The following is a 21,026-nucleotide window of genomic DNA, read 5'->3' as shown; positions in this document are numbered from 1 at the left end:
CACATGTGGCTGTGCCCGGGGATCCATGTGCAGCTCTGTGGGGGCGATGTGGGGCTGGAGGGGAGCAGGTGGGATGTGGGGCAGGAGGGGAGGTGTGGAGGGATGTGGGGATGGAGGGGACATGTGGGGGAATGATGTGTGGCTGGATGGGAGGTGGGGCTGGAGGGGAGATGTGGGGGAATGTGGGGCTGGAGGGGAGGTGTGGGGGGATGATGTGGGGCTGGAGGGGAGCAGGGGGGTGGCTGGGAAGGATCATTCTGAAGCTGAAAAGATGCATCTTTGTCATCCGTGCCTAACCAGGGAACAGCTGCAGCGATTCCAGCAAAGCCCGTCTGGGCTGGGACCCAGCAGAGGCTGTGGCCCGGGGGGGGGCGGAGCCTGGGAGATGGTTATGGACAGAAATAACCTGCGCGGGCCCCACTGCCCCCTACAACCTGGCTCCCCCATCCCTACTGCCACATACACGGTATGCAGGGACCAGCCAGCGCTGAGCTGCAGCCACTTCTGGGGTGGGCCGGGGCCAGTTTAACAGCCACATGCACTACATGGCTGTGCAAACATGGCTGTTTAGGACAGGAAGTGAAGGCCGAGGTCAGAGCAGGGGAGATGGAGTCTGGCTGCCTGTTGGGGTGCCTGGCCTGGCTCTGGGGTGATCCCCCATAGTAGGAACCATCCCAAGGGCAGCACCTCGCAGCCCTCCTGGGCCTCTGGAGTAGTTCTGACCCCACAAGGGGTGGAGCCTGGGCAGCTCAGGGCGGAGCCTGCCCTCTAGCTGTGCCACCCAGCATTCACTATTCTAGGGCTGGGCAGTCTCCCCAGATCCAGCAATGTGCTCCCTCTCATGGAAAAGGGGGGGGTCTGAACCAGTCACGGGGTGCCCCCCAGGCACCCCCAAATCCTCACTGTGGGAGCCCCCCGGTACTCCTGAACTCTCACTATGTCAGCCCCGGGGAACCTCTGAACCCTCACTGTGTGAGCCCCGCAGGCACCCCCAAACCCATTGCTGTGTGTGTTCCTCGCCCCCCTGAACCCATCACTTTGCCCCCCCAAACCCTTCACAGGGAGCACTCCTAGGCACCCAAACCTCTCACTGTGCTCCCCAAGCCCCTCTGTGTGTTCCCAAGCCCCCCACACTGTCCCTCAACCTGTCTGTGTCCCCCAGAGCCCTGGAGGCACCTTGCTCCCCCAGTCCATGGCTCTGGCTGCACCTTGGCACCCCAAGCCCATTGCTGAGACTGCTCCCTGGTCCCCCAAACCTCTGCAGATGTGCTCTGAGCGGGGCTTAGCAGCTCTTTCCCAGCGCCCCGGCAGCCGGCCCTGCTCCACAGCTGGCTTTAGCATTCACACAAGAATGACAAAGGAAAATAAATAGGAGGATCTGGGCTGTGAGAATTGCACAGAAAGGGGGGAGCAGGAAGGGCTCACAGAGGAGGAGGCTGTTAGACCCGGCGCTTCGCAAAGCCTGGGGCAGCAGCAGAGGGAGCTAATGCCATGGGGGGAATAGAGGGGCTGTGACTAGTGCCCCTAGCAGACATCGCAGCCCTGGGGCAGGCAGCTGCCTTGGGACCTGAGGCCATTCCCATAACTCAGTCGGGATCCCAGGCGCCCAGCGGAGCTGCTGATCTCCAGCCCAGGGGACATCCCAGCCTGTCCATAACAGAGTCCTCATGATGGCCGTGTCTCAGCCCCCATGAGATGAGTTGGCTGGGCCTCAGCCTGGAGGTCACTATCTGCCCCCCGCAATAGGCTAGGCCCCAGGTTGGCAGCCTCAGCCAAGCTCTCCGCTGCCCCCAGAGGGGCCTGTCCCAGGCAGGGGGCGGTGCATTGCTGGGGGTCTGGGTGCAGATGCTTACCCTGCAGTAGATGAATCTTCAGGGCCTGATTTACAGAGGACCCACAAGTCCTGTGAGTGCTCAGCCCCCCTGAAATGAGCCCCGGAGAGCATCACCTCCCCCCCCCCCCCCCCCCCCCACCCAGCAGCTGTGCCTGCTCCAGTCACTGGGGGTCTGAGATGGCGGCAGCAGCACTGCGGCTAGTGAAGGAGTAAAATGGGTGTGACGATATCCCATTCTCACCGAGGGTCAGGACAGCGGGATGGGAAATGGGGCTCCATCGTCCAGACAGCCCCCCCAGCACCACCCGGCCTGTGACCCCAGCCAGCAATTCCCTGAGCCCCACTGCTCCCTGGGGAGATCGGTCTCACCCCATGATATTGGGGGCTCAGGTGCCCCAAGGGGAGGGGCACCTGCCCAAGGCCACCCAGTGAGTTTGGGGGAGATTTGGGATCAGAATCCTGGAGCACAACCCCCTCCCTCCCCCAGATGAGCCTGAATCCCCAGGCCCCACCAGGAACCTTCTCTCTGGAGAAAATGTTTCTGCCAGATACACCCCCACTGCCAGCTGCCGTGGGGGCAGCAGGGCTAGGAAGGCTGCAGGGGAGGTTCTGCTGTGCAGGGTTTCTCCTCTGAGCTGCTGAGAGCTCTAAGGCCAGGGAGCAGGTGGGCCTGGGGGAGGAGAACGGCCCTGTAGGGAGGGCACTGGGCTGGCCTCCAGCAAGACCTAGGTTCTGTTCCAGGCTGTGCTGCAGCCCTGCTGGGTCACCTTGAACAGGTCACCTCCCCTCTCTGGCCTGTTTGCTCTCCCAGCCTGTGAGCTCTGTGGGGCAGGGACTGTCTCTCCCTAGGCAGCTGTGCAGGGCAACAGGGCCCTGATCCCATCTAGGGCATGTATATGGGCCACGCTAGCAATAACTCCCACCAGTACCAGCACCTCTGAGAATCAGGACCCCTGGTCTCTTGTGATGGAGCAATCTCTTGGGGGGGGAGGGGCAGGGCAGCCCCTGTTCCCTCCTTGGGAGGCCAGTCACATGTGCCAGAGGCTGAGAATTGGGAGCAGGCAGCTGTCTGTCTGTCCCACATGCCGACCAGTAGGAATAGCAGTGAGCTGGGGAGCAGGCTGCGGTTGGGTGGGGTGCTGTGCCAGGGAGCAGGAGGCCTGGTTCTATTCATGCTCTGCCACTGAGTTGCTGAAGGGCCTTGGGCAAGTCATTTCCCCTCCCTCCCACTGGATGGTATTTCTTGCCTCAGAGCTTGGCCGGGGGGGGGGGGGCTGTGACTTGCAGCTGGCTGTGAAGCCCTATCAAAGCGCGGTGTTAGTAGTGGGATTAGAGCCCCCCAGCCCTGTACCCATTCCTCCAGAGAGGCTTCTACTGCCTGGGTCGCCCTAGTCAGACAGGACGGAGCGTACCGGTATGTGATTGCCCAGGGGGGTTGCACATGAGCCTTGGTGCGGCTGTGGCAGCCAGACCCGGGGGTCAGGATGCAGACGCTCACCCAGCTGTAGATGAATCTCCAGGGCCTGATTTTCAGAGTGCTCAGCGCCCCTCAAAGAGCCCCACAGCTCCCTAGGTCTGCCCCATATCCCATACCCCTTGGTCCCTCCATGTCCTCTTCCTCAAGTAGAAGTCAAACTGCCTTCACCCCCACAATTTGCCTCCTGCAATGACACCTGGCTTTCTGGAGCCTGGAAGAGCAGTGTCTGGGCTGAGCTGTCTTGGACTCTCCTGGAGTCCAGCTGTCTTGTCTGAATTACCTTGAACTTTCCAGGAAAGCTCCATCCTGCCAGGGCAGCATGAGGCCGAAGGCTCTGGGCTGGCAATGTTACCAGTGTGGACACAGCTGGGCCCAACTCCAGCTGGTGATGGAGCAAGGGGGGGCTCTGCACTGAGGAGGGGCAAGTGGCTCTCTCCAGCCCTTGAGCAGCTGGGGCCAAGTGGCAGGAACCCCCGAGATACTAACCAGCCCCCCGGCCTCTCTCTCCAGTACCCCTGGCTGGTTCTGCTCCAGCTGGGACTCAGTTCATCCAAGGTCTGCTCTGTTCCATCCCCGAGTCTGCCTAGCTCCCCCCAAATGCTAACAAAGCAGCGGGGATCCTGCCAGGGCTACAGCCGCCCCAGTGTGCGGACCCCACCAGTCGACTCGGGCTGGAGTTGCCGGAAGCGGGGGTGGATGAGAGGCCGCCCCTTGCCACAGCCAGCCAGCGATGGAAACTTTCCCCTCCTTGGGGACTTGGATGTTCATAAAAAACAACCGCTTTTTTGGTCATGTTGGAGGGAGGATTCATGACTCTGTGGGAAAGGCCGAGGCTATGGGGTCTGAGCCAGCACATCCCTGACCCCAGTACACACCGCTGCCTGTGCCCCCTCCCCCACCCTGCTGGGGGGGGCAGGTTTGTACCCCTCTCCCCCGGGGAACCTTTATCCGGTCGCTCAGAGATCTCCCAGCAGAGCCCCCCACTGCATCCCGCTCCCTCCATAGTCATCTGTCCCCCGGAGCCCGAGCCCCACTGAGCGCCGCGCTGCCCCCCTCTCCCCCCGCCTGCAGCGAGGGAGCGCGGCCAGCCCCCCGCCACCTGCCGGCGCTAGCTGCAGCGCGGGGCTGGGGCTGGGCCTGGCCGGGAGCGGGCTGGGCAGGAGGGAGCGTGGGAGCCCAGGGAGGAGGAGGCCGGGCCCCGCCCCGCGCAGAGGAGGGGCGGCCGGGCCGGGCCGGGCCGGGACTCGAGTCGCTGCTGGCGGGGGAAGTTTCCCAGGGTCCGGGAGGGAGGGAGACAGCCTGGCTGCGCTGGTGTCTGGCTCTGCGGCGCGGGGCTCTTGGCCCCGCCATGGATCTCTAGGGCGGGGGCGGCGGAAGAGCGGGGTCCGGGTCCGGGATCGCGAGCGGAGCAGCGGGATGGGCTCGGGGGCCGGGTCCCGGGTGCTGCTGGGCGGCAGCCTCCTGGGCATCGCGCTGCTGGCGCAGCTGGGAGCCGGAGCAGGTAAGGGGGCAGGGGATCCCGTGCGGGGGGCGCGCCGGCTGGGGGAGTTGTGGTCTGGAGAGCTGGAGCGGGGATCGCGGCAGCTGCGAGTGCCAGGGGACCCCCGCCCCGGCGAGCTCTTGTTGCTCAGTGTTGGGGCAGTTTCGGGGACCCTGTTGTTGAGGGGTCCTCTCTTGCTGTTTGGGGGTCCTGGCGATTTCGGGGGCCCCAGGTTGGCGTTCCGGGGGGGCGTCTAGTGGCGTCGGGAAGGGGGGCGACGTGATCTGGTCCCTTCACTTTTTCTTTATAAACTTTGCAAAACTTTTTTTTTTGGGGGGGGGGTTCAAAGCCAGGAATCCGCCGCGTGCCCCAATGATGCGGGCTCCCCCGGCAGGGCTCAGCGGCTGAATCGGGGGCTCAGGACGGGGACGGCTTCGTCCAACTTGGGAACTACTTGTAACCCGTCTCTTGTGCGCTCCCCCCTGCTCGGAGCCCCCTCCCCTGTCTGCGCTGGGGGGAGGGGGCCGGCCCTGTGTCTGAGCACAAAGAAAATACTTAATCATTGTATAATCCCCGCTTGGGGGAGGGGGCTGCGCGGCCCCTGCCCCGCGGCTGGGCTGGGAGTTCGCAGGCACTGATTTGAGGCTGCGGGGAACAATCCTGCGCTCCTCTTCTTTCACTATTGACTAGAAGTAAACTTTCCTCGCAGCCTGCGCCAGCCAGCCTGGGAGCGTGGGGAAACCTGGAGCTGGAGCGCGGATCCGGCTTCTCTCTGCTTCCCCAGCCGGCGCCTTCCCCCTGGCCGCCCTTCCCCCTCTCTGCGATCGCGGCCTCCTGCCCATGAAATCCCCACGAGCCAGGCGCAGAGCGTGGGGGGATCCCATTGCACTGTGGTGGGGGTTCGTGGGTGAGTTGGGGTGGGGGGAGCAGGGCTTCCGGGGGGCGCTGGGGCTGACCTTACATTTGATGGCATTTTTGTCGCGGTTCAGGGGGGGCTGATGTCCTGCACAGATGTTTTGACTCTGGTCTCTTCCCAGCCCCGATGCTCAAACTTTTTGTGTTGGAAAGTAACTCCGAGGCCCCGTCCTGGGGCGCTCCCAGACCTGCCCGGGCTGGGCTCCCCTGCTTCTTCACAGAGCTGGGGCATTGGGGCAGGGCACCCGCTGGCTAGGAAGCACTGAGGAGGCTGGGAGAAAACTTCAAAATGCTCCCCCAGCTCTGCATTGGGCCAGCTGGGATCTGGCCTCCCCTGGCTCTGCCGGGCAAGTGGCAAACTCAGCAAGAGTCCGGGGAGCCCCGCTGGTCAGCTAGCGGCCCCCCCACCCCCCGGTGAGTGTGAGCTGGGACTCGAGGTGATGCATCTGGGAGATAAGATGAGTTAATTGCGTGTCCTGCACCGACTTGCCAGCACACAGCGATGTGCCAGCAATGAGAGAACTGCTGTGAAAGGTAAATACAGTGCAGGGTTATTATTCAGCGTGGGTTTCACTCGCCCATGAAGCTGCTGGACTGGTTTGTGCAGCTTGGCGAGGCCGGCCTGCCCTGCGTTCCCAGCCAGCGCATGGGAACACATGTGGATGGGCCCAGGGTCTGTGGGATGGCTGCTGCAGGTTGTGGATGCCCTGAAGTATAACCCCCTCCCCCCCCCCCCCCCTTGCTGCCTGGCTGGACATAGACCAGCATTGTTCTTGTTGAGCAACTCGCTGCATTGCGGGAGTCCCGCCGTGCTGTTCGTTCCTGAGCAGTGCGTGGCCCCATGGCTAGACGGGGTCTGGCCACTCTGCCCCCGCACAGACTGCTGGTGCCAACCCCCCCTTGCAGGAACTTGGAGCGTCTCTGTCCTGGAGCCAGCCTCCAGATGCACCCAGACAGCGTCCTCGCTAGGGAAAGGCACCTCTAGCCCAGAGTGAGGCAGAGGCCTTTGCAGCAGCTCCAACTGCTTGGGGGCTGGGAGGCCTTGGGCTCAGCTCAGGTCTCTTCTGGGTAAATTCTCGTCTTGGGCAGTAGTAGTGGAAATCAGGAGGCAGCCTGGTCCTCCCCGTCCAGGGGGATGAGCTCCAGTCGTCGTCCCCCTCCCCGCTCGGGGGTCTTGGGGGGGGGGGCAACAGCCTAGCTGTCCTGGGTATGAGGTCCTCCAACCTTTGCAAGGTCTCCCACTTTCAGGACTTTCCCTGGTTGATTTTAGCCACCCCCTGTTTAACCTCCCCCCTTCCTCCAGAGCAGCCTGGCTCCCACAAAACTGGCTTCTCTGTGCCATGCTGCAGCAGCGTGGGCTCCCCGGAGCGCGATGGTTTGTGTGCCCATGTTGCCCCCTAAGTGAAGGGGCTGGTGGGGGCAGCTGCCCCTGTGGAATGAGGTGGGGTGGGGAATTGGGTGGCAGGCAATGGCTCGGTGTGCTGGCCTCTGTCATTCACCCCACAGACAGTCTCATAGAGCTGGAAGGGACCTTGAAAGTTCATTGAGTCCAGTCCCCTGCCTTCACTAGCAGGACCAATTTTTTGCCCCATCCCTAAATGGCCCCCTCAAGGATTGAACTCACAACCCTGGGTTTAGCGGGCCAATGCTCAAACCACTGAGCTATCCCTCCCTGCCCCTCCCCAGTGCTGGCTATGCCTAGGGAGCGCTCAGAGCTGCAGCAGCTGCCTCCCCTCCAGATGCAGGAGAGGGCCGGCTGGCTGGGCCATTCACTCGCCTGCCCCTTTCTTCTCCCCACTGCGTTGCTAGCCTGTGAACAAAGCGGCCAGGCAGCTGGAGAGCTGTGGAATCTGGAGAGGGCCCTGGAGCCGCCTGAACAATCACACTGGCTAATCCGGTTGTAAACACTCCTCCCACAGAGCCGCTGGCTGCAGCAATAGGGAGACCTAGGGACCCAACCGGCCAGGGAGGAGTGGGGCTGGGGGGCCCGCCTGCCCCAGGCCATGCTCTCCTGCCCAGCTGGCAGGACAGTATGGACCTGTTCTCAGGGGCTCTCTGCCTGGCTAGTGAGCCCCCTTCCCTGCTGCCTTGCGGACTGCAGAGCTTTCCTCAAGACAGCATCCAAATGTGCCCCAAAATCAGGGCCTGAACCTGCTCGCCCACCCAGGATGGAGACCAGGAATCCTGAGGCGGGTGGCGTCTCCCGAGCCCCCCTCCACTCATGGGCTTTTAGCAACACTGACCCCTTCCCCCACCATGGGGAGAGTGAGGGGCAGGTGAGCCTCCCCGGGCCCTGCCGGGAGCGCCAGTTACACTGAAGGGTGCCTAATGGGGCCAGTGGTAGGGGTCCGGATGCTGGGCTTGGACTGCACCATAGAAGTGACAGGTCCTGTCTCCCACTCCCACCACCCCCGCACCAGTCGGTCTCCCTGCTCTGGGCTGGGTCACAGAGCCCCGACTCTCCCAAGCCAACCACTTGGCTCTGAATTGGCTGCACTGTTGGGGCAGGGGCAGTTGGCTGTGTCTGCCAGGCCAGGGGAGCCAGCTCCACTGTCCTGTGAGGGTCAGTTCTGGTCCATCCGTGGGTCCTCGGCTGGCAGGAGCAGCCCTTCCCCTGCCCTGGGGAGTGGGGGAGTTGCAGCAATGGGATCCCTGACTGAACAGCCTGGGGCGCTGGCTGAACCCTCCCTGGCCCCTGAGCTTCTCGTGAGCCTTCACAAATGCCACAGAGGAGGCAGGTTGGGGCTACTTCTGCCCCAGCATAAATGACTCCGAGAGGGCAAGTGACTGGCCCAGTGATTGGCAGAGCTGAGGATAGAACCCAGGAGTCCTGGCTGCCTCACCTGGCTCTGGACCCCGTGTTCTGCCTGGCAATGTACATTGGGCGGGCTTGGCCTTTGGGGGGCTGTGTCAGGCAGTTGGGAGTTCCAGCAGTCCCTGGGCTGGCTGCGGCTGTCGGACTAGCGTAAGTGGTCCGGCTAGGCTGCCTGTGGTCAGGATCCCAGGGCGCTGGGGCTGCTGGGCAGCATGGGTCGGGGTGGGAGACTCTGTAGGTATGTGCCCTGCCTGGGCTGGCATACCTGTCAGGAGAGCATGCCGGTCCCTGATGCAGAGGGGTGAGGGGCTGTGTCCCAGCATGCACTGCCCCTGTCTCAGCGGTGGGGGGCGGGGGATTACGGGGGCTGGGGCTGGGCCAGGTGTGTGTCGGCACAGTGCCCCCCTCGCTGCCTGTGAGCCCCCAGGGCTCAGTGCTGAGCCCCCACTGCTCGCAGCACCTTGCCTGCAGGGGCTGATGGGAGACTGTGCCCCAGGCCTGCCGGAGTGAGAAGCTGGGGGTCGGGGGGGGGTGTCTTGTGTTGCCAGCAGCTGTGTGTCCTGAGCACAGGTGGGGGTTCCTGTGTGGGAAGGTATCCCGCTTTGGACAGCGGGACTTGGGGGAGGGGTGGGGGGGGGTCGTTCTGTGCCTCTCACCCCCCCAGGAATCCCAGAGCCCTCCGGGGCAGCAGAGCCTCCAGGGTCGTCCTGTCTTACCCTGCCTTTGGCAGCGTGGTGAACTCCCCCAGCGTTCCCACAGCCTCTTATCTCCACTGTCCTTTAATTTCTGCAGTGATGGGGCCTTGACTGCTGCTGGGTTTATTTTTGGGGGGAGGGGAGGAGTGGGCGCTAGTGGGTTAGAATTGGGGGTGGGGCTGGCAGTCAGGACTCCTGGGTTCTATCCCTGGCTTTGGGAGGGAAATGGGGGCTACTAGGTTAGAGTGGGGGAGTGAGGTTGGTAGTCAGGACTCCTGGGTTCTATCCCTGGCTTTGGGAAGGAATTGGGGGCTAGTGGGTTAGAGTGGGGGGTGGGGCTGGCAGTCAGGACTCCTGGGTTCTCTCCCAGTTGTGCCACTGACTCGCTGGGTGACTTTAGGCAGTCCCCTTCCTATCTCTATGCCTTAGTTTCCTGTTGGTGCTCTCTTTGGAGGGCTGTGCATGCTGAGGGTTCCCCATTGCACTTCCTATCAGGCCTCCCTGCAGATGGGGAGTTGGAGCTGGCACCCAAGGGGTTAATGTTCTGGGACCCCCCCCCCATTCTGACTCTAGGCTGGAAGAAGTTAGGACTCTTCTTAAAACTCTGCCCCACTCCGCTGCTGGGTCTGCCCTGGGTATCACATTGGGACCCCCGCATCGCACGTATCCCAGTGTGGAACAGGCCCCCGCTCCACTGGGGGGCTCGACTGGGTTTGCCACTCTCCAGACACATCTGTGCCTGACAGGCGGGGTTTCCGTGCGGGGCCTGAGCGTCCTCCTGGCACCTGGGGCAGCCCCGCCAGCTACCCAGGAGAATGAGCCTCTCAGCATCTCGCCCCCCTCCCCCAAAACTGCCGCACCTGGGGCCCCTCATGGGGCCGGGGGTTGGCGCCAAGGGCGAAGGAGCCCAGGGATCAGGGTGTGGGGGGAGCTGTCTAAGCCCGATGCCACCCCTTCGGTTGCAGCCGTGTGTGGGGAGGGGGCTGGCCGGCCGGCGGAGCAAATTCCACTGCAGCACTGGCTCTGGGGACTGGAGTGGGGGAGAGGGGCGGGGGCGGCATTGTCTCTGGGAGCTAATCTGTGTGCTGGGCACGCAGCGCGCTCCAAGTGGGTCTGGAGGAAATAGCTGGTGGGGGAAGGCGCGAGGCCTCTGAGCCCTATGTGGCCTGTGGGGCCCAGGCTTGGCCTCCTCTCTCTCTCTCTGTATGGGGGAGGGGAGGGGGCTGTTGGGTTTGTGCCTCCTCAGCCATGGAAAACTGCTGCTGGGGTTTCCTTTTGGGATCGGCTCCTCCATGGGGCCTGGAGTTGCAGCCCCAGGGGCATAGAGATGTCTGAACCCCATTTATTCCGGGGTCCAATCCAGCTGGCCCCCAGGAGAGCTGGGGGGGGCTGTGACCAGTCCACCCTATCCTTCCAGTGAGTCCCATTAGAAGCCCAGGCAGTGGCCCATGGGTGTGGGGTGTCTCTAGTTTGGCCCCCCCCCCCCATGCTAGCCCAGCTGCTGGCAGAGCTGTCCAGGGGTCTGGAAGGGGAGAGGGCTCACAGGGCTGGGTGTCCTGGCCCCTCGACCCTAGATTGGGTCCAGCCAGGGCTGGCAGCTGGTCCCTGTCATCCTGGCACAGGCAGCCTGGGCCTCACTCTTCCTGGGGAGGCTTCTTCAGGAGCCTGTGGAGCTTGGCAGAGCTGGGGCTGCCCTGGACAAACAGGTCCCCGTGCTGGGGGCTGGGAGGGTGGGCTCTGAGTCGGTCTCCCACAGAGCGACCCTACATCCCCAGGCTGTGGGAGCCTCGCACTCAGGATGGAGGCAGAGGGCTGGGCTGGCTGTAGGGTGAGCTGTGGGTGGAGGTTCCTGGCTCGTTTGTCGGGGAGCCGTCGGGCCTCGAGCTGCTGTAACACCCAGGATGGTTCAGTCGCAATCCCCTCCCAGCTGTGCTGCTCTGTCCCCTGCATGTGGGGCCGAGGCCCCCGGCTCTGTTCTGCCTGTAGCCCTGTGCTGCCTGGCATGGCCCAGCTTCCTTGGCAGGGTCTGAGCCGAGGTTCGAGCTGGCAGGCTACTGCTGTATGAGGGGCCCGGGAAGGGGCAGAGATTAGCAGGGCAGGTCCCTGGACACTTGATGAAGACACTGGCTGGGCTCTGAGGCCCTGACAGGCCCAGCTCTCCCTGTTGGGTCCTGGTGGCCTGGGCCCATGTGCCACAGGGCAGAAGGTTCTCGGAGCAGGAGCTCTGGGGGCTGCTGTCCCTTTGGTCCCAGGGGGTGCGGGGCCCTAGCATCTGACTGGAACCTGCAGGTTGTGCCTGGAGCCCTGGAAACCCCTGTCCCCCTTCCCCTGTGCTGGATGGCACTGGGGGGCTGGTGGTGGTGGAGTCACACAGACCTTTCCTTGGCTCACTGGTAGGGGGCACCCCCAAGCTAAACTTCCTAGTCATGCATGGAACTTGACTATCAGCTGCCCTCCTCCTGGTTTGTGGTGTGTGTGTCTCTTCCCTTTGCCTGCTGCTGCTGGGATGAAACGTTCCCCATGCAACTTCAGTACCAGTGTCAGTGCGGCGTTGACTCTGAAGTCTAATGATGGCTGTTTAAATCCCAGCCCTGATAGCAGCATTGCTGTTGATCATTTCAGGGTGGGGCTTGGGGTTATGGGCAGGGTCCTGCCATATCCATCCAGTTTATGGGGCGCTCTGATGTTCCCTGGGGCTTGCCCTGAACAGTGTGCTCTAAGCCAGACGGGTGAGGTTTTTAAGGTCAGGCTTGACAAAGCCCTGGCTGGGATGATTTAGTTGGGAATTGGTCCTGCTTTGAGCGGGGGTTGGACTAGATGACCTCCTGAGGTCCCTTCCAATCCTGATCTTCTATGATTCTATGGACCAAGGACCATCTGGGTGGGGCAGGGGACAGGGAAGCAAAGAGCAGCTGCTGTCAGGGGTTGCTGCTAGGAAGCCCTCTGGATCCCAATGCCCTGATGCCCCTACCTTGGTGCAGCTGGCATGGCCAGTGACTGAGCTGGGCTCCCCACTGAGGGGCTGGGTGCGAGGGAGCTCTGCATGGGGATGGGGGCAGGGAGGTGAGGGGGCCACTCCTCTCTGCTCTAATGGGCTCTCTCCCGCTCTCTCCCTGCAGCCGTGCAGTGTCTGGAAGGCTCCATGCCCTGTGAGAATGGCGGCCAGTGCATCCTCTACTCCAACGGGAAGGCAGCCTGCGTGTAAGTGACCCCCTGCCCTGCAGGTTGGGATCCATGCCCGCTGCCATCCAGCACGGGGCTGTGGGCAAGACGGGTTCCATGGTGGTGGGGTGTTGCTCACAGGCTGCGGGGGTGGGGGCTTTCCCACCCTCCCTGGGGTGAGGGGATGGGCAGGTCTGAACCAGCAGGAACCGGAGGCCTGGGACTGGGTTAGCAGGAGGGCGGGTGGTTCCCGGCAGCGCAGCCATAAGGAGTAAGGGCAGCCTGGCCCAGTGGTTCAGCTGGCCCAGGCCAGGTTCTGGAGCGCTGGGTTTTGTTCCTGGCTCTGCCCCCATCTTGCTGCGCCTCACCTGATGTATGTCCTTGGCTAGGGGCCTGCACAGCCCCTGTCATCGTGCCTGGCATGGCCCTGCCCCAAAGAGCTGGTGGTGATTGGGGGGTGCCAGCCAGCAGGGTGGGGGGGGTCATGGCACCAAGCCCCAGTCGCTGCTCTGCTCTGTGGAGCTGGCAGAGCTGCCTGGGGGTAGGAAACACTGGCAGGGTAGAGGGTCAGGGCTGGGGGATGTGGGGAGCAGTCATTTACTGTGAGGTAACCTCTTGCCTGCTCCTCGTGGCCCCTGGGAAGGGATGCAGCAGAAGGGACCCTTGCCAGGCCAAGAGAGGGGAGTCACACCCCTCTGGGGCTGTGAGCATGTGGGAGGGGGTAGGGGTTCCCCTGAGCTGATGGGAGCGGGGGATGCTTGGGGCAGGGTGGGGGGGTTATAAGAGTGCGGGGGGTGGGGTGGGTCTTGTTTCCATGTGAAATGAGGAATGTCAGCAGCCAGGCAGTGGGCGACTCACTCTGCCCCTGGAAGCCCGGCTGTTGGGCGTGACCCCTCGTGTCCCCAGGCTCTGCGCTGGGGAGGGGAACACGGGGTGATGCTTGCTGACGCAGAGGGGCAGGAGAAAGGGCTTCCAGACGGAGTCGGATGAGCTGGGAGGGTAGCTGCAGAAGAGGTGAATCTTGTGCCTGGCGGGGGGCTAGTGGAGGGCAGAGTGACAAAGTGCCTGGATGTTTTCTTTGGGGCTCCCTGGGCAGAGAACTGACACCCTGGAGCTCACATCCTCTGGCCCTTTCCCCTGCCCACCCCTACTGGCAAAGGGGCGGAGATCTGCCCCGCCCCCGCCCGCCCGCCCTTGTTTCCTCCCTGCTGTGGCTGTTGCAATCCCAGATTGCAGAGCAGTGTTAGCAGTGACGTATGCTGGCCCCCCTGCTGCTCCCCACTTCCTGGGGGGGGAAGTTCCTCCTTCCCAGAGTCTCCCAGACAGGGGGCCTCTTCAGGAGGGGGCCCTGGAGTCATTTGATCCCAGCGGCTGCAGACAGTGCTTGGAAAGGAAGCAGCTGCTGATCTGCAGAGCTGGGGGGGGCGGGGGGGGATGTGAGACCCAGGCTGTGTCCGGAGCTGAGCTGACCCCATCAGGCTAGGGTGACTGGGCTGACCCCCTTCCCCAGCCCCCAGTGGAGCAGTTGGCCCGCATGGGAGAGGCCAGGAAGGAGTGTGTTGAGTTTCCTGGTTCTCAGCCCTGCCAGCGGGAGCACCTGAAGGGAGGCCGTTTGACTCCCCGGCCCTGGCTGGTGGGAGGGCCTGCCATCCCTGGGCCCCAGCCTGGCCAGGTGCTTTCCCTGGTGGGGCTGCTGTAAAGGCCATGTGGGGGGACCCAGGAATTCCAGCTGCGGGTGGGGAGGGGCTGGGAAATAAAGGGGAGGTGGCACTGGGCCATGGCAGCTCCTGCCATGCCTGGACCCGCTTGGTCAGTGTGGATGGGAGATGGGTTTGGAATGGCGATTGCCACTTCTGCCATGCTGTGCCACCCGACAGGTTTGCAGAGCCCTGGCGAGCCAGCGGCAAGGGGCTGGGGCTGACTAGCATGGGGTGCTTCAGTGAGTGACATCACCCTGCTTCACGGGAGCAGAGCTGGGGATAGAACCCAGGAATCCTGACTCCTAGTGCCCCTGCTCTAACCACTAGACCCTGCCGTCTCTGACTTTCTCTGTGAATCACTTCCATTTTCTTCCTGCTTCTGACTCTGCAGTGCGAGCTCTGGACGGTGGGGGCTGCCAGTGGGGCAAGGCAGGCTGATTATCTGGGAATTCTCTCTCCAGGGCAGGGCAGGGCACCCTGATGCTGGGGAGTTGGAACCAGACAGGGCTAAGCCCTGGAGACTGGGTGCAGGGGGCCTTGGCAGCTCCTGGCAGTCTGTCTGCAGAGCCGTCTCTGACCTGTCACCCAGGTCGTGAGGTTCCAGGGGGAAATGGTTGGCGCCTGGTGGGGGCAGCGGCTGGCTCTGTATGGGTAGCCTGGGTGGCCCTGTGCCCACCACTTCCTGCCTAGTGAGCCAGGAATAGCTGACTAGTTTCTGTGCTGTGCCCTCGCCCGGTCCCCGCTGCCCCTAGTGCCAGGCCACGGCACAGCTGCCGCGCGGGCAGGTGCCGGAGCTCGCAGTGGCAGGTTCCCCTCTCCTTGCTGCCTGCGTTGGAATGCCAGACAGGTGGATGGGCCTCCTGCTGCCCCGCCCCGAACAGGTGAATCACCGGTTGTGGCGCCGCCTGGCCTGGAGCAGGAGTAGGATCTGGATTGGGCCTTGTTGCCTGGCTGCTGGAAATCGTGGGCTGGAGTGTGGGACTGGAGCACCAGCTGAATGCTGACCTGGCCTAGTGCCAGAACAGGCACAGTGCCCCCAGCCCCCTGCCCCATCTCACTGGAGCAGGCTCTCGTCTGCATGCTGGGTTCTTGGTGCTCTGGAGACAGTCCCCCAGTGCTGTGGGAGAATCAGGGGGAGGGTGCAGAGAGGATTGGGTGTGGGAGGCAGGAGGGGCATGGCGGGGCCACTGAGGATCAGGGGGTGGGATGGGAGCAGTGGAGGGCAGAGAAGGACAGGGGAGGGGTGGAAGGGGCACAGCAGAAGCAGAAATGATTGGAGATGGGGCAGAAATGAGCAGCCGGGGGGTGGGGGTGGGAGAGGCATGGTGGGGCACAGAGAGGAGCAGCTGACAGGGGACTGAAGAGGGGCAGAGAGAAGCGGCCAAGAGGGTGGGGGTAGGGGGAGAGGAACATTGTGGGGGCACGAGGGGGCAGCTGGGAGGGCAGAGAGGAGCAGTGGGGGGGGCAGGACGGGCGTGGCAGAGAGCAGAGAGGAGTGGCCAGGGGGCTCTCCCTGCCCTTTGGCTCAGCATGGTGCTGGTGATGCTGGAACCTGTCGAACGGGTTGGAACCGGCTCAGGGACGGCTGAGAGCGGGGGAAATGTATCCCCATCCCAGTGCCAGAAATCTGCCCCCCTCCTCCCCAGTGTGCGGGGCCCCTCACAGGGGGACAGCTCCCCGTGGGCCCCATGTGCCCCATGGGCCCTACTGTGCCAGCCTGGAACTGGGTTTGCTGCCTGGGTCCCTCTGCCAGGCGCCCTCGGGGCAAGAAGGGGAGACTAGTTTAGGCTGGATTGTGCCCGCCCAGGTGCCGCAGGAGGGGGTGCTGAATGAGCGTGGGAGTTGGAGAAGTGGGGAGGTGGGGGACAGGATTGGAGCAGGGGCTGATGGGAGATGGGGTGGGGGGAGTGAGGATGGATGGGGGAGGGGCCCATGGGGAGTGTGTAGGTGGTGGACAGGATTGGAGCAGGGGCTGATGGGGTGGGGGGAGTGGGGATGGAGGGGACTGCTGGGGAATGCATGTGGGAGGATGGAATTGGAACAGGGGGGTGAGGTCAGGGAGTGCAGCAGAGACCACTGGGGGATGGGAGGGGGCACATGCCAGGGTAACCCCCATCTGCCAGGCGAAGGGGCATTCTGGGAGCAGACCGGCAGTGTAGCTTGGTGGTCAGAGCAAGGGGAGGCAGGCTGGGAGTCAGGACTCCTGGGTTCTATCCTCTAAAGCTGGCTGCTGCCTCCTGCGGCTGGGAGGTATGGGGGGAAGTTGTGCCCCTGTGCGCTCTCGTGCCCAGGGGCATCCCATCCCTCCAGGAGTGGGTGCCTGAGGCAGCCGCCAGGGTGACTCATGGGGTGATGTGGCAGTGGAGCCGCTGAGTCACCGCCCCACGGAGTGGGCTGGATGCCGGGCTCCACTCCCCAGACATGAGCAGGCAGGAGCACTGCCAAGGGGCTGGGAAGGGGGCTGCCTTCCCAGCGTGGGAGCCTGGCTCTGCCTGCAGGGGAGGGCGCTGCCTGGTGCTGGGATACAGGGCCCTGCTCCCTGCCACAGGGACGCCTGTCCCCACATCCCCTTTCCCTTTCCAGGGGCTGGGTGGGTGGATGGGGTGGGAAGCTCTGCCAGCCCCAGCCCTGCACTCAGGGTGCCCCCCCCCCCACATGCAGGGAGAGGGGAGTTGGCATCTCACTAAGTGCTGCTGGAGGGAGCCCAAAACGGAGTGAGCAGGACAGGGATGGGGGGGTCCGCCGGGCATTCCTGGTCCGTACTGGGGCCAGTGGAGCTGCCCATGTCACTGCTGGGGGGGCTGTGGCCTGGGCTGATTGGTGGCATTTGCTGTGGCTGTTGCTGAGGCAGGCATAGCCATCTGCAGGCTCCAGGGCATGAGGGTCAGGCAGGGACCAGCACACCAGGGGATGGGGAGGGGATGGAGTTCCTACAGGCAGTATTGGTCAGTGGGTCTCAGCCTGGGGCAGGGGGGTTATGGTCCAGATGGCTCCCATCTGGTCCAGTGGGGCAGGAGAGAAGGGCTACAAGGCTGGATGGGCCCGTGGGTCTGGCAGGCAGGGGGGATCTGGCCTGTGCTGTCTCTCTCCTCACCATCCCTCTCCCCCGCCCCGTCTGTGCCCCTAGCACCATGTGTGCTCTAGCACCGCGCTGCCCTCTTTTCTTTCCTTGTTGGACCATGCCCCCAGCTCTGTGGGGTAGGGCTTGGGTCCCCGGGAAGGGCCCAGCGCTCTGGGGAGCTGGTGTAATTCCAGGCCTGGGCAGAGTCCCTGCTGTCCTGTGGTACCTGCCTGCAGGGGGCGTTGGAGGGAGTGGGGCAGGAGCTCCTCCAATCCCAGCCTCTCCCAGCAGGGGGTGCTGTATAGAGCAGGTTGGGAGCCCCTGTGCTGCTCTGGGGTGAATTGAGCGCCCCCCCTGTTTCTGCTGCAGGGTTCTCCTCCCCCCTGGAATTGAGGGCCTGGACAGCAGAGCAAACAGGGGTTCTGCGTTGCCCTGGTAACGGCAGGCGGGGGTGGGGGTATAATCTGTGCACCAGTACCCAGGCTATGGTGCGGCTCCCCCAGCCAGTGCCCTCTGGAGCCGGCCCAGCCTGATGGGGAGCACCCAGGTGCTGCCCAGCGCTGGCTCCATCCTGGACCCTGAGCGGTCGTCAGGAGCGAGCCCAGATCTGGGACTGGGGAGGCAGGATGGTCCTGTCCGGCCTGGCTCAGCCCGGCAGGCTTGGCTGCCCTCCCCTCCTCAGCCCCTGCACACCGTGGGTCTTGGACCCAGCCCTGTGGTGCATGCAGAGCCCAGGTCAGCCCCTCCTGTCGCCTCCCCACTGCAGAGCTCCCAGCATGCCTGCTTCAGCTTGGTTAGTTAGAGACCTGTGAGCTGGGCCCTGGTCACTGGGGGGCTGGGTCTGCCCTGGCTCAGTCCCATAGGATGTGGCCCTCTGGGTCAGAGTTCAGGGCCCCTGCGTGACGGGGGGGATTGTGGAGGGCAGGAGGGACTCTGTACCCTACTCCTTCTGCATGCGCCCTGAGGAGGTGAAGCTGGGGGGCGGGGCAGAGAACCCCTCACCAGGCTCTCCCAGAGAGAGGTGCGGACCTGCTGGCTGGACCAGGTTCCACTGGGAGTGGGTGCCCCTGCAACGAGCTCTAGGCAGTGGGGTCCCGGGGTCAGAGTGGGATTCTAGGGCCGCCCCTGCGGACCAGCTCTAGGCAGTGGGGTCCCTGGGTCAGAGCGGGGTCCTGGGGCCGCCCCTGCAGACGAGCTCTAGCCAATGGGGTCCCGGGGTCAGAACAGGGTCTGGGGTTGGGCAGGTGCTAAGAGGTGCCGCAGCAGGCGGGCTCTGAGGAATGATAGGGTGCGGGGGGCCCAGGGAGTCAGTCCTGAATTGGCTGACGCCTGCTCTGCACAGTTTGTAGCGGGTGGGGTGATTCTCTGCCGATCCGGGGTTACAGCCTCAAGTGAGGGTGCCGCTCTGCTGCTATAAAGGTGCCTTGTACTGGTGTAGCACGTCTCCTTCCCTGTGTAGGGATAGCTACACAGTGGGGAGCCCCTTTAAATTGGCATAGCTTCCCCCATGCTTGGAGCTGTACCCTCATGCCGAGCCCAGTCTGGTTTGCCAGCAGACCAATCCTCGGGGCAGGAAGCAAAGTCAGACTCAACGGCCCCTTCTCCCCTGGCCAGGGCTATAGGCCGAGTCCGGGAGGCTCCCCCTGGGGGGAGCAGAGAGGGGGGTTAAAGGCTTCAGTGGAGATCTGGCAAGGGCTGGGGGAACAAGGAGGGGGCAAAGTGAGCAGCTGGCACAATGATGAGTCCAAGCTGGTGCCAATTGAGGCCCTGCAGAGGGAGCTGAGCCCACAGGGCGAATGGGCAGCACAGAGTAGGGGGTGTTTGGAGCGGAGCAATGCCAAGCAATGTCTGTTGGAGGGAATAACCTGAGATCTGGGGTAGCCCCCAGGACCAGCACCAACTGCATGAGGGCCAGGCTACCCTGGGGGCAGTTTGATGGAGCTGCAGGGATGGAGGTGGCCGATGTGTTGTGGCATAGGGGCCCATGGTTGGGTGCTGAGTGCAGGGCTGGGTGCCCACCCACAGAGCACAGTGGGGGGATGGGATGGGCCAGAGACAACTCCCCCCCCCCCCCCCCCCGAACCCCCCCAAACCAATAAAAACAGAGGAAATTGATGGACTCTAGCCTCCCCACCCTGCCCCAGAAAGGCAGACCAGCTGGAGACTCCATGATGCTGCCTCTAGGAACTTCATTGCCAGTGACGTGATGTATAAGGCGCCCAGATGCAGTGGTGATGGGCATGTGTCCTTCCTGCACTGGTTCCAGGCGGGAGGGACTCACACCAGTGTGCCCCCTCTCTGCAGGTGCCAGCCTGGGCTGATTGGCGAGCGTTGCCAGTTCCAGGACCCCTGCCACCAGTCGCCCTGTGCCAATGGGGGCGTGTGTGAAAGCTCCCTCAAGGATGGCACCGTGCAGTACCAGTGCACCTGTCCCAAAGGCTTCCGAGGTGAGGGTCATGTAGGCGGGGGGCATGCTGCTCTAGGGGAGGTTGGGGAGGGGGTGGGACCATCTTGGCCCGGTTTGAGGAGGTGTCAGGATCTGACCAGGCCGGAGAGGAGAACCAATGCCACCCAGGCCTAGGGGAAATGGGGGATGGCCATGGGGGTGCTGTGGGAGATGGGGAGGGACCCTCAGCCCAGCTGGGGGAGGGGAACGGAACCTGACTGGCTGGCGTGGGAGGAGGGCTGAGCACATCTTGGCCCCGGAGCGGGGACCTGCTGGACCTAGGGGGAAGGGCTCTCTGGAGGGTCCTCATGCCCAACCAGGCCCCGCTCACAGACATCCCCCCCTCCCCCCAGGTCAGGACTGCTCCCTGGGTGATGCCTGCGCCAACAACCCCTGCGCCAACGGGGCCCGTTGCACCAACTGGAACAGCCGCTACAACTGCACCTGCCCGCCAGGCTACCAGGGCCGCAACTGCCGCACGGACGTGGACGAGTGCCGGGCACCGGGCGTCTGCCGCCATGGGGGCACCTGCTTCAATACGCCGGGCTCCTTCCGCTGCCAGTGCCCGGCCGGCTTTACGGGACAGCTGTGCGAGAGCATCTACACACCCTGTGCGCCCTCACAGTGCCTCAATGGGGGCACGTGTCGCCAGACCGGGGAGCTGAGCTACGAGTGTGCCTGCCTGCCGGGTGAGGGGCTGGGGGGGGCGGGTGGGCAGCGTTTGGGAGCAGCAGGGGTTGGTGTGTGGGGGCCTGGCCGGGATGGTGCTGGAGGAACCTCTTTGGGGGGATGCTGTCCCCTCCCTTAGCCCTGGGAGCAGGGGTTGTTGGGGGTGTGTCTCTCCCACTGCCCTGGCACGTGTGCCCACGGGGCTGGCGGCTCCGGGCCGCACTGCAGGAAGCTCATCGGAAGCTGTAAATGGCGCCGGGGGATCCTGGACTCCGGCCAGGAAGGAAACAATCCCAGGGAGCGTCCAGGAGAGCAGCATGGCCGGAGCTTGTGGGGGAGGGGGGGCACTGTCCCTCCCAACCCTGGGCCATCCCCTCCCCTGCTCCCCAGAGCCCTCTTTGGCCCCCTCCCCACCTCAAGCTGACCGTTTCTTTCTCCCCGTTAGTCCCTTCAGCCCCTTCCCCCCAAGTAATGGCTCATTCTCATCTAAGCTGCAGCTCTGCTCCTGCCAAATCCTGCGCCCTCTGCCAGCTGGCCTGGCCCTGGGAACACAGGGAAGGAGGGGTATGGTCTGGAGGACCCTGTGTGTGGGGGGCGACCAGGCCCTGTGGTCCGTGTGGGAGGTGAAGTGGCTCTGAGGCAGCTGTGTGTGTGTGGAGGGGGGCAGGCTTCGAGGCCGCTGTGTGTTTGAGGGGGAGCAGGCTCAGAGGGTGCTGTGTGTGTGTGTTGGGGGAGTGGGTTTGAGGGTGCTGTGTGTGCATGTGGGGGGGGG

The 21,026-nt window shown here is 63.9% G+C and overlaps 1 protein-coding gene across 2 annotated transcripts in view; it reads left to right on the top strand.

Annotated features, from left to right (window-relative positions):
- The first annotated feature begins 4,574 nt into the window (after window positions 1–4,574).
- The window catches only part of LOC117888621 (neurogenic locus notch homolog protein 2-like), a 49,866-nt gene continuing 33,414 nt past the window's right edge, over window positions 4,575–21,026 (top strand). Inside the window, exons 1-4 of one of the 2 annotated variants that reach the window (XM_034792183.1) lie at window positions 4,575–4,812; window positions 12,336–12,417; window positions 19,444–19,586; window positions 19,939–20,274. In XM_034792183.1, coding sequence (XP_034648074.1) covers window positions 4,728–4,812; window positions 12,336–12,417; window positions 19,444–19,586; window positions 19,939–20,274 — 646 coding nt within the window. In that variant the 5' untranslated portion in view covers window positions 4,575–4,727. The remainder of the gene's footprint in view (window positions 4,813–12,335; window positions 12,418–19,443; window positions 19,587–19,938; window positions 20,275–21,026) is intronic. The other variant, XM_034792182.1, reaches the window with a different exon arrangement.

This window comes from Trachemys scripta, chromosome 16 (genome assembly GCF_013100865.1).
Source record: "Trachemys scripta elegans isolate TJP31775 chromosome 16, CAS_Tse_1.0, whole genome shotgun sequence".
In the NCBI taxonomy this organism is placed as follows: domain Eukaryota; kingdom Metazoa; phylum Chordata; order Testudines; family Emydidae; genus Trachemys; species Trachemys scripta.
The sequence above is the reverse complement of the archived record's forward strand: the minus strand, read 5'-3'. Positions and strand labels throughout refer to the sequence as shown.